This window comes from Zea mays, chromosome 8, assembly GCF_902167145.1.
Source record: "Zea mays cultivar B73 chromosome 8, Zm-B73-REFERENCE-NAM-5.0, whole genome shotgun sequence".
NCBI lineage: Eukaryota > Viridiplantae > Streptophyta > Magnoliopsida > Poales > Poaceae > Zea > Zea mays.
This window is the reverse complement of record NC_050103.1, coordinates 154,292,789-154,305,583: the sequence shown is the minus strand read 5'-3', so window position 1 is coordinate 154,305,583 and position 12,795 is coordinate 154,292,789. Positions and strand designations below refer to the sequence as shown.

General features: G+C 45.0%; 1 protein-coding gene across 1 annotated transcript; it reads left to right on the top strand.

The window, feature by feature from the left end:
- Nucleotides 1–389: 389 nt before the first annotated feature.
- On the top strand, nt 390–4,450 carry LOC100283392 (uncharacterized). The gene is made up of 3 exons (NM_001245900.1): nt 390–569; nt 3,716–3,795; nt 4,030–4,450. The coding sequence occupies exons 1-3, from the start codon at nt 415–417 to the stop codon at nt 4,281–4,283; spliced, it is 489 nt and encodes a 162-aa protein (NP_001232829.1). The 5' UTR covers nt 390–414; the 3' UTR covers nt 4,284–4,450.
- The last annotated feature ends 8,345 nt before the right edge of the window (nt 4,451–12,795 follow it).

The window sequence follows — 12,795 nt, the reverse complement described above, 5'->3', positions numbered from 1 at the left end:
GCATCCTTTTTTTAATTTTTTAAAAAAAGTAGTGCACATATTGACCGAGCTCGCTCTTGCTAGTGCTCCCCAGGTTCGTCCAATTCAATGGAATGGAGGTCAGCAAGAGGACGTGGACGTCGTGGTGGGATGGGTTCTGCATATTTTGTGTGTGCGTGTGTGCGGCGATGCAACCTAAACACGGACTATTTCTATCCGGAAAAAAACACTCGGTCCAATTTGCGCGGGCCCGACCTGCTTGCTCCGGAGACATACTGGCATATTCGCCCAAATCATTGCGTTCCCACGCGAGGGGCCTTTTAACCCCAGCCCGGCCCTGCGAGCGAGACCACCCCACCCATTCACTCGCCTGCGCTCCCTCGCCGCCCCAGTTCCCCACCCCCTGCTCACCCACCCGTCCCCTCCTGCTCGCCCATGGCTCCCATCGCTGTCGGCGACGCCCTCCCCGACGGCCAGCTCGGGTGGTTCGACGAGAACGACCAGCTGCAGCAGGTCTCCGTCCACGCGCTCGCCGCCGGCAAGAAGGTCATCCTCTTCGGCGTCCCCGGCGCCTTCACCCCGACCTGCAGGTCCCTACGCCCTGTCCCCTGCCCCGTCTCTTCCTCCCACTCTCTCGGAGATCTCCGAGCCTTTTGGCCCCTGTGTTTTGGGGGAGAACGGTCTCGGTCGGTTCGGCGGGCGGTTATATGGGCTCTCTTGGGATTAGTTCCAGTCCGGATTCGGAATGAATACTAGTGGTTTAGTTTTGAGCAACAGATCTACGAGGAAAAAATTGGGCGGGGGTGGGGGTTGAGTTTTTTTAGCCATGCCAGCTGCGCTTTCTGCTGCAAGTGGGTATCCGGCAGAGAAGAGCAACCATGCTTGTGCGCTGAGAGGATCGTGAAATAGTCTGGCCTTAAATTGCAGCACAACCGGTTCCACCTCCTAGTCAGCGTCATGCGCGTTGCTGGCAGTAAGGAGCGGAACCTCTCAACGTTGGGTCAGCAAGAAAACCACGGCCGTCAAGTGGAGGGAGGGGTCTATGGACGCAGGGGCGGAGCCAGAATTATGTTATATGAGGGGCCCAGCAAATTTATCAAATCCTATAACGCACCGTTTGGATCATTGGAATTGAATTTCATTCTAATAACGCCCCGTTTGGATCACTGGAATTGAATTCCATTCTAATAATAGTAATTTAGGCATATATCAATTAAGCTAATTCACTTTTATACAAAATATATTTGTATACTCTTATTAGCAAGATGTCCTAGATATTTATGTGCTACATTTTTACTATAGAGTAGTAGAACGAAGAGTGTCATGTAAGTTACAGATTAGAAACAAATTCTAATCATGCATAAAATCATTTCCTATCCTCCACCCTATGAATTTGAGATAGGCTTATATCTGAATTTTGGAAAATGGTGGAATGCCAAATTCCAAACTAAATAAGTTACTTTATTGAGTGAATTCCAATTCCTTTAAAATGAAGGGATCCAAACGCCCCGTAATAGTAATTTAGCCATATACCAATTAAGCTAATTCGGTTTTATGCAAAATATGTCTGTATACTATTATTAGCAAGATGTCAGAGATATTTATTTGCTATATTTTTACTATAAAGGAGTGAGTTGAAGAGCGTCCTATAAGTTATAGAGTAGAAACAAATTCTACTAATAAATAAAATTATTTTTCATCTTCCACCCCATGAATTTGTGATAGGCTTATATCTGAACTTTAGAAACTGGTGGAATGTCAAATTCCAAGCTAAATAGGTTACTTTATTAAGTGAATTCAATTCCTCTAAAATAAAGGGATCCAAACGCCCTGTAAGGTACAAAATATAATAGGATATATACACATGTATATACTAATTTGCGTATATCAATAAATTATTAAAAAAAATACTTACACCATATAATTGTAAATTAATTAATTCCAACAGAGATCAAAATAATTAGCCTGTACGATGATCGACCAAATTAAAAGCTTCGATTATATTATGAGTCATAGTTGTCAATTCTATATCAATATAGATCGATGATCAAGTAACTTTACATAAAAACTTTACATAAAATCATCTACCATTTTATTTCGTAGATGTGCTTTGATAAGTTTTGTAGCTAAAAGGCTCTCTCAATGGTTGCAGTTGAGATTAGAAGGGTGATCATTAATCTTAATAATCCGTAAACCATTTGATACATGGAACTTTTACACAATTTAAGATGGTTTTTTACTAAATTGGTAAGTGATCGTAATGTATTTGGCTCTAGATGGTTGTATAATCAAGGTGAAACATCAAATTTGTCACGTGCACAACAACTATTTGGTGACAACATTGGACTGAAATTCGTCGATTTTATTATTAGAAACGAATTTGATGCTTCAAATTTTGCAACAAAATTTTAGTTGGATAGAGAAATTTATTTTAACCAAAGAAACTTTTATGTTTCATAGTATGTGTACGGGAGAGTTAAGGGGGGCCAAGGTCCCTGACCCTTGTCTCTATCTTCTTAATATTTATCTAAAACGCAGTCCTCCTGCGTTTTTCGAGAAAAAAGGCCCCTGCCCCCTTGCTCCGCCCCTGTATTGAGGCGCTATTCTGAACCTCTAAACTACTAATAGTTAGCTGCTAAAATTAGCTGAGTGATTTAGAACATGTCAGCTAATTGTTAGTTATGCCTCTCAAATAGCATAGCTATTAGTTGTTAGCTGCTCCAACCCACCCAAAACCAGCTAATGACTTATTAGTTGACTAACAATTAGGTGTTGTTTGGTTCATATATTTGTAACGTAATGGGTAGCCGATAACTTTACATCATGTTTTTTTAAGTCCAACCATAATCAGATATCACACTAGGGACTAATATCGACATATTCAAAGTTTCAAACTTGTTACCACTGGTACTCGGGTGTGAACCATTTCCATTTACGTTACATTTCGTGAACCAAACAACACCTTAGCTCTAGAGGCTTGGAACAGGTCTTAGTTCGCCCAACTGTACATGCAACTTGAATAAGGACTGCGATTGTTGAGATCTGAGCCTTCAAGCAGCACCCATCCCACAAACGATGGGAAGAGAAAGTGTCGCGCATGTAGAAAGATCCGCATCTTCAGTGGAAACCACGGCCCCCTCCCAATTAATGGATTGTGATTGTGATTGTGTAGGCAGGTCCTTCTTGATTAATTGTCCCTTTACAGACCAGTGTATTTTTCATGCATTGTAGCTTTCCTCTTGTAGCTACTGAATTTTATCTAGTCTAACTACAGCCCATGATTCCAGTTTATAGTGTGAACAAAAGGTATTATCTCTTGTTTTGGTTATTTACGGATCATAGCTAGTTTGAGTTAGTGCTTATTACTCCTCTATTCCAAATTGTAAGCCGTTTTGGGTTTTCTAGGTGCATAGCAAAGGCGCATAGATATACATTATTGTCTATACACGCAGTAAAAAGTAAAAAGTATATGTATATAAAAAGGTCAGAACGGCATACCAATTTTGGAATGAAAAGGGAGTACTAACCTAAAATTGCTTAGCTGCTTTAGTTCGAGAAGCTCAATGGAAAATTGCAAACTACTTAAAATCTAAAAGGATTAGATTTGAAGGTAAATTCCACTAACCGAAGCCAGTAGTTTTGTTGCTTCCTATATCTCTGAAATCTTTCTACTGTTCTGTGAAAAGCTGAAGCACTCATGCTGTCTCTATTCCGTGCGTGTCTTCTATGTTCATAGCAACCAGCATGTGCCAGGCTTCATCACACAGGCTGAGCAGCTCAAAGCCAAGGGTGTAGACGAGATCCTGCTTATCAGCGGTACGTTTCCAGCATATGTTTGCCTGTCTGTCTTTTTTTTTTTTGCTTATTTCTTCATCGTCAAATGTTTAAAGCTTAAAACAAAAGCAAAATCCTGACCTACTATCCTGTTTTACACGGACTGAATACCATCAGTTTGCCATGTTGCGCGTGTATGGCCTCCTCGACCAAAAGCAGCTAGTAGGCCAGCCAGAGCCAGATCATGACAGAACTTGTTTCCGCTGTGACATGCAGTTAACGACCCCTTCGTCATGAAGGCGTGGGCGAAGACCTACCCCGAGAACAAGCACGTGAAGTTCCTCGCCGACGGATCTGGAGCGTACACCAAGGCGCTCGACCTCGAGCTCGATCTCACGGACAAAGGGCTGGGCGTGCGCTCGAAGAGGTTCGCTCTCCTGGCCGACGACCTCACGGTCACCGTCGCAAACATCGAGGAAGGCGGGCAGTTCACGATCTCCGGCGCTGAGGAGATCCTGAAGGCGCTTTAGAAGCTCCGTCTCCTCTAGAAGCCGCAGCAACGATCGGTCTATAGTTTGAACTCGCCTTTGAATAACTTGTCGTTGGGCAAGGTCTAGTTCGGTGTTGTGTATGGAACGGTCGTCACTGAGTCATGCACGATTTGGTATCCGTGTTGTTTATGTTCACCGGTTTGAGGAACTCTCTGATCCGCCGTGACACAAAGTTGATCCTGAGAGAACGACCGAGTATTTTTTTTTCCTGCAATTTGCTGCCGTCGTGCAGAGTGCAGCTTTGCGCGCTCCTTTAGATGCTAAAACATGAGCGGCCATGGTGGGATGCGTGGCAACGACGGGTTATGTGCTCGCCGGCCGTGCAGCGGTTTCTGGTAGCAGCCGTGCTCAGATGCATGCGATCAGTAATAAATTTGGACAGCAACGCGTGTTAGCTTCCCTCGGCCAAGGCCAACATCCCGTGGTCCTATTTTTTGTGTGCAAGCATAAACTATTTACTGGGCCCGTTTCAGAAATGCAGCGTGCATGTCAAAACTGCAGTGGCATGGTGAAATCGACCGGAAATATTAGTGACGTGACGTCGGGGTATTTCATTGCTGACCTTGATGTTTACAATGGTCGGCGAGACAAACATCAAGGTCATGACATGCCAGAAACGACCAAGTATTTGGACATTGATTAATTCGACGATGTGGTCGTCGAGACGGCGACCTAGAGGAGCCAGTCGATCTCCTTGCTCCATGGCGCTCTCAGACACGTGTGGTAAACTTGACCAAAGCAACCAGCACAAATAAAGAAAAACCTTCCTCTACGCTCTTGTTTCTGTCGGTGTTTTGACTCGAGCGTCTTAACCAACTAGTAAATTTGTGTTGCGTATCCTTGTCCTGTATGATTGATACAAGAAGACACACAGGATTTATTCTAGTTCGAGCAAGAGAAGAACCTACATCCAGCGAGGATGGAGACTTATATTATCTTGTACCTAAGTGCTCATAGTGGGGATACAAGCAAGTCGAGAGAGGGGGTGAGTTACAAGTCTCTGAGTATGATTGTAGCGAGTGCCAATATCAGGAGTGAGGTGAGTCGTGAGCCGTGAAGTCTTCCCATGAAGGCTCCGGGCTCCTCCTTTTATAGTCGTAAGGGGGACTAGGAGTACAAGGGTTGTTATGTTATTGTTGTGGTTAGAGAAGATGTGTTCGAGCCCTGTAGCGGCATGGCCGGTAGGATGGCCCTCGTCCTTGTGTTGTCTTTTGGTCAGGAGAAGGACGTCTGATCCCTATAGCATGTTCCTTTGATTGGGTAGACAGCTGAGGCTGGGTTCAGGAGCATGGACAGACGTCTGAGCCCTAGCCGGTACAGGGTGTGGATGAGATGTTTTCCAAGTTTCTCGAGTCGGAGTGGTTGAAATAGTGCTTGGCATGGTCTTCTGCGAGGTTCGCGAGAGAGTAGGTGGCATTTAATGTGCGTGCTCCCTTACTGGGGCAGTTAGCCGAGGCCGGGCTCGGGCGAGGCAAAGATTTCTCCCGAAGCCAAGGTCGGGATTAGACATTACATGTAGCCACGCTCTGGGTGGTTGAAACAGTGATCGGAGTGGGGGAACAGTGCCCCGTATTCGCGCCCTTACCATCGTCGTGAGCGGTAAGGTAGATTAGACCGTAACCGTATCGTCCTTTGTTGACTTTGGCACCTTCAATGGGGCAGGTGAACGTACGGACACACGTTCTGGGATCGGAGTGGTTGGCCGAGGTGGGCATGCTCCGGGGCACCGCCCGAGACACCTTCGGGCGAGTTGGGAATGCGTTTTCCGCCCGAGGTTGGCCTCGTGCGAGTTGCGACTTAGGTTCTACGCGCCTTGGTAAGGTTGGGAGCGTGTTTTCTTATGACCTTTTCTTACTCAAGCGTCTAGGCATTTTAGAGTTATGATTTGGGTACCCCTAATTCGGTATCTGGTAGTTTCGTTAGGCCTTGTTTGGGTACTCTATTATTCACCTCAATCCACATGTGTTGAGGTGGATTGGGGTGTTAATTTACACCCCAATCCACCTCAACACATATGGATTGAGGTGAATACTAGAATATCCAAATATAGCCTTATGTGTTTTGTTTATATCGCAGTTAAGAGATCTTTGAACTATACTAGGTAGCAAAAGGTTCTCATCACCAGGGCGAAGACAGGATTTAAGTATAAAAGGGTCAAATTAAATTAAGAGGGCTGCTGAGAGATATTTTATGATTAGCTCAAAAAATTAGTGACTCTTATAAAATTATTTACACATGACTCGCTGACTCGAAATCTACACACAAATTAAGCATACGTTGAAACTTAAAATACACAGTTTATAAATCACATGCAGATTAAAAAAACATGATAGGAGGCTAACAGCCGCCTCTATAATGGATCCATCATATCAATGGAGGCGGCTATTGTAGCAGTGACCGCCTAAATTAATCAATTAACAGACGCAGACAACTTTAATATAGATTCTCGTGTAATAATTTAGTGCATACGTGTAATAATTTAGTGCATCTCCTCTCTATAATGGCAAAAATATAGATTCACGTGTAATAATGACTACCGGAGACTTAATATTCGTAGAGTGATAAATAGTTAAATATCTCGTTGGTTCTTGCCAATAGCAATGCAATTTAGCGGTTTTGGGTGAATCCCCTGTACCTCGTGGCGTATTCAGAAATATATTAAAGCGGATTAATTTTCTAGTGACCAATGACGAAAGCAACACAAGTTGATAGAAGGATTTATTTTTCTCTGTTCATCCTCCTTGTTCTCCTCTACCGTCCACCTCTTTTTTCAATGGAGTGGAAGCTCATTTTTCTCTCTCCTTCCTCATTTCTCCTATATACTCTACCTCTATATCCAATGAAACAGGGGCGGACTCAAGGGATGGACAATGGGGGCCATGGCCCCACCTCAATTTTGATAAACTCTTACACCTAGACTTAGATATACAACAAAATAAACAAACTTCTATATAGTAGGTCAGATTAAATTTAATGAAAACTAGTCTTTGATCTAACTTTTACTCGGTGCTTCAATGCTCAACCCACTCCCTACCCAAACCGTTCGATTCCCTCCCCTATCGCTAGCACACTCGTGGTCATCAAATGATCGGTTCGATGACCTAACCCTCCCGCTGCCAGTGCCACATTACCTCTTCGTCACTCGAGTTGTTGTCTCGTAGGGATCCTACACGTAGCGCCACTACTTTGTCTCCTAGTCCGTACCGGCGGATGGGCAGGCTATCGATGGCATCCTGCCTTGGCACCACAACGCTATATGCCCTCGCTATCTTACTGGGTTCCACCGAGCCGTCGGGTGCCGCTTGCCGGCACCGCCGCATTGCCACCTGCCCTCCCTAGTCCCTACCCCCTGTTGTCGCCTCACCGTCGCCATCTCGCGATGGACTCGTGACTCACCATACCGACGTGCCGATGTGCCGCTCCGTCTCGCCTCCGCCAGCCCACCCCTTTCTCCTCTCCTGCTATCCTTTAGGGTGGCCAAATTGAATTTTCGGTATTCATGTCATTTTGGAACACTCCTCGTATTATCACTTAACCTCTATATTATTATCATGACACTATTTTTATCTGATGGTCTAGTCTAGTGATTTGTTTCTCACGGTGTTGCCCCACCTAGAATTTTGTCCTGCGTCTGTCACTGCAATGAAGTTTCATGGACGTAGGGGGTGGAGCCCCCCTTCATATCTTCATATCTAACCTTGCATGTACCTTGCAGTTGCTTTGGGCATATGGTGTGCCTTAACATTGAAGTTATCTTGTTGTAGCGGTTGTTAATGAGTTATTATCTTGATCGAAGTGCTTCACGTACTATCCACTCGTACGACTAGAGTACGACCAACCTTAATATATAGTTGTTGTATCTTATTCTAAACTAACGAATCATGAACTATTTGATGACCTCCGGTCTTATACTCTTATCTAAGTCTACCCTTAATATATAGTTGTTGTATCTTATTCTAAACTAACGAATCATGAACTATTTGATGACCTCCGGTCTTATCTGAGTCTACCACTAGAGGGAGTAGAGGCGAGCGCTCTCTCTTGATTGTGTTTATAGCCGGCTTCTCTTTTGTCGTAGCTAAAATCCATGGTGAGTTGTGTAGTCTAGTTGTTAGTTGGGGATTATGTTGTGTGATTGGTTTTCACTTGAAAAAATGGACCAACTCTTGTTTTTATATTTCTTAGCTCTAATAAAAAAACTGACAAAGCTTTTGCCATCCCTTCATAGGAAAAAAACATAACAAACCAAACAAGACCTTGATCCTTTATTGGAATAATGTAACTGAAAGGGAAATGTACCCTTGGGCCATTTCTAAGTATTTTGGTGATTAAGTGTCCAACACAATGGTTATGTGTTAAACTATGCCAAATGGTGGACAAAGTGCAAATCAATACAAAGGTATGATTCTAGACTTAGTACATTGGTTTTTGTGTACTAACATATTTGTCTAAGTGCTACAATCAGAGAAAAGATAAATTGAAAAGACTTGGCTCGAGCAGCCAAGGCTCTGCTCAGTCTGGGTGCACCGGAGTGTCCGGTGGTGCACCGGACAGTGTCCGGTGCGCCAGGCTGGCTCTGGTGAAAAGGCCGCTCTCAGGATTTCGTCGGCGGCGTACGACTAAAAATCACCGGACTGTCCGGTGAGCCAACGGTCGGCCGAGCCAACGGTCGGCCGCGCAATCCGCGCGTGACGCGTGGCCGGGCCAACGGTCTGAAGGGGGCACCGGACAGTGTCTGGTGCGCCAACGGCTCCAAATCACCAACGGTCGGCTGCGCCAAAACAGGAAAGAAATCTGCACCGGATAGTGTCCGGTGGTGCACCGGACTGTCCGGTGCACCAGTCGACAGAAGGCAAGATTTGCCTTCCTGGATTGCTCTCAACGGCTCCTAGCTGCCTTGGGGCTATAAAAGGGACCCCTAGGCGCATGAAGGAGAACACCAAGCATTCTTTGATCATCTCTTAGCACCAAGACATCTCTCTAGCGCATTTGATTCGTTGTGATAGCAATTTGAGCTCCTCTTGAGTTGAGAACTCCGTGTGTGATCTTAGAGCTCAAGTTGTGACTTGTGTGCGTGTTTGTGCTCGTGCTTTGAGGCTTGTTGAGAGCACCTAGAGGGGGGGTGAATAGGTGATCCTGTAAAAACTTGAAACTTAATGCTACAAAACTTGATTAGGAGTTAGCACAATAAAGCTAAGTGGCTAGAGAGGAGTTCTTGCAAAACACAATAACCACAAGATGATCAACACAGATAGGCACAGTGGTTTATCCCGTGGTTCGGCCAAGTCCAACACTTGCCTACTCCACGTTGTGGCGTCCCAATGGACGAGGGTTGCACTCAACCCCTCTCAAGCGGTCCAAAGACTCACTTGAATACCACGGTGTTTTGCTTTGTTCCACTATATCCCGTTTGCGAGGAATCTCCACAACTTGGAGCCTCTCGCCCTTACAATTTGATGTTCACAAAGAAGCACGGAAGTAAGGATGGGATGAGCAACGCACACAAGACACAAAATCAGAGCACAGACACGCACACAAGTCACAACTTGAGCTCACAACACAACCCGAAGAGTTCTCTACTCAAATGGAGCTCTAGTTGCTATCACAAAGAATCAAATGCGCGGAATTGGAGCCTTGGTGCTTAGGAATGCTTAGAGAATGCTTGGTGTACTCCTCCATGCGCCTAGGGGTCCCTTTTATAGCCCCAAGACAGCTAGGAGCAGTTGAGAGCATTCCAGGAAGGCAATTCTTGCCTTCTGACGACTGGCGCACCGGACAGTCCGGTGCACCACCGGACACTGTCCGGTGCGGATTTCTTTCCTGTTTTGGCGCAGCCGATCGTTGGCGATTTGGAGCCGTTGGCGCACCGGACAGTCCGGTGCCCCCTTCAGACCGTTGGTCCGACCACGCGTCACGCGCGGATTGCGCGGCCGACCGTTGGCTCGGGCCGACCGTTGGCTCACCGGACAGTCCGGTGCACCACCGGACAGTCCGGTGATTTATAGTCGTACGCCGCCGACGAAACTCGAGAGCAGCCAGTTCGCCAGAGCCAGCCTGGCGCACCGGACACTGTCCGGTGCACCACCGGACAGTCCGGTGCTCCCAGACTGAACTGTCTTTGGCTGAACAAAGCCATCTCTTTTCCAAATTGATTTCTCCTGTTTCCAGTACTTAGACACAATACATTAGTCCTTAAAACAAAGTACTAAGTCTTAGAAACATACCTTTATGTTGATTTTCACTTTGTCCATCATTTGGCATAGATTAACACATGACCACTTGTGTTGGCACTCAATCACCAAAATACTTAGAAATGGCCCAAGGGCACATTTCCCTTTCAATCTCCCCCTTTTTGGTGATTTATGCCAACACAACAAAAAGCAACTAAAAGAAGTGCAACATCAATGCAAATGAGAACACAAGTTTGTTTTGATTCAAATTTGGCATATTTGGATCATTCTTTGCCACCACTTGGTTTGTTTTTGCACATCAAACTCAATTTCCTATCTCTAAGTCAAATTCACTTATTGAGTCATAGAGAAAGATATTCCAAGAGAAATTGATCACTGATTCAAAAACTCCCCCTATTTCCCATAATCAAACATTCTCCCCACAAGAGACCAACTTTTGACAAAAAGAGACATTTAGAATTTTGACAAATCAAAAGTCCTAACTCTACTATTTTCAAAATTCTCAAGTGGTAGCTGATCCATTTGTTGCTTTGGCCCTTAATTTCTCCCCCTTTGGCATCAAGCACCAAAACGAGATCATTTTTGGCCCTAGAACCCCATTGCCTCACCAAAATCTTCAATTAAGAGTAAAATGGCAATAAGAGCATGGAGATGAACTTGGAATAAGTTACCCTCTCATCGGAGTGCAGTGGAAGTCTTGCATGGTCCAAGTCCACCTTTTCCCTTTCAAACCTCCTTTGAGACTAAATTAAGAAAACTCAAGCACATGGTTAGTCTCAAAGGGTCAAGTTGTAGCACATCTCCCCCTAAATATGTGCATCACACACACATGGACTTTTGAGGTACGGGGAGTGTTTGTACAACTTGAACAACATAAATAAACAACAATATGCATAAAGGAACATGATCAAAGGCATAAACCATATGTATGCTATAAACCAATCCAAGTTCCGCGAATCTAAGACATTTAGCTCACTATGCAGCCTGCAAAAGGTCTTCTCATCTAGAGGCTTGGTAAAGATGTCGGCTAGCTGGTTCTCGGTGCTAACATAAAACACTTCGATATCTCCCTTTTGCTGGTGGTCTCTCAAAAAGTGATGCCGGATGTCTATGTGCTTTGTGCGGTTGTGTTCAACAGGATTGTCCGCCATGCGGATAGCACTCTCATTATCACATAGGAGTGGAACTTTGCTCAGATTGTAGCCAAAGTCCCGGAGGGTTTGCCTCATCCAAAGTAGTTGTGTGCAACACTGTCCTACGACAACATACTCGGCCTCAGCGGTGGATAGGGCAACGAAAGTTTGTTTCTTAGAACTCCATGACACCAAGGACCTTCCTAAGAATTGGCACGTCCCCGATGTACTCTTCCTATCAACCTTACATCCAGCATAGTTGGAGTCTGAATATCCAATCAAGTCAAAGGTAGACCCCTTTGGATACCAGATCCCAAAGCAAGGCGTAGCAACTAAATATCTAAAAATTCGCTTCACGGCCACTAAGTGACACTCCCTTGGATCGGATTGAAATCTAGCACACATGCATACACTAAGCATAATATCCGGTCTACTAGCACATAAGTAAAGCAAGGAACCTATCATAGACCGATATGCTTTTTGATCAACGGACTTACCTCCTTTGTTGAGGTCGACGTGTCCGTCAGTTCCCATTGGAGTCTTTGCGGGCTTGGCGTCCTTCATCCCAAACCGCTTGATCAAGTCTTGCGTGTACTTTGTTTGGGAGATGAAAGTGTCGTCCTTGAGTTGCTTCACTTGGAACCCAAGGAAGTAGCTCAACTCGCCCATCATCGACATCTCAAACTTTTGAGTCATCACCCTGCTAAACTCTTCACAATACTTTTGGTTAGTAGAACCAAATATTATGTCATCGACATAAATTTGGCACACAAATAAGTCACCATCACAAGTCTTAGTGAATAAAGTTGGATCGGCTTTCCCAACCTTGAAAGCATTAGCAATTAAAAAGTCTCTAAGGCATTCATACCATGCTCTTGGGGCTTGCTTAAGTCCATAGAGCGCCTTAGAAAGCTTACACACGTAGTTGGGTACCGTTCATCCTCAAATCCAGGGGGTTGCTCTACGTACACCTCCTCCTTGATTGGCCCGTTGAGGAAAGCGCTCTTCACATCCATTTGGAACAACCTGAAAGAATGGTGAGCAGCATAGGCTAACAATATGCGAATTGACTCTAGCCTAGCCACAGGAGCAAAAGTCTCCTCAAATTCCAAACCTGCGACTTGGGCATAACCTTTTGCCACAAGTCGTGTCTTGTTCCTTGTCACC

Excerpts from the sequence above, each read along its gene's own strand:
- LOC100283392 (NM_001245900.1), top strand. The coding sequence starts at position 415 with ATGGCTCCCATCGCTGTCGGCGACGCCCTCCCCGACGGCCAGCTCGGG. Across the intron at positions 570-3,715 it reads GCCTTCACCCCGACCTGCAG|CAACCAGCATGTGCCAGGCT; the intron begins GTCCCTACGCCC and ends CTATGTTCATAG. Across the intron at positions 3,796-4,029 it reads CGAGATCCTGCTTATCAGCG|TTAACGACCCCTTCGTCATG; the intron begins GTACGTTTCCAG and ends TGTGACATGCAG.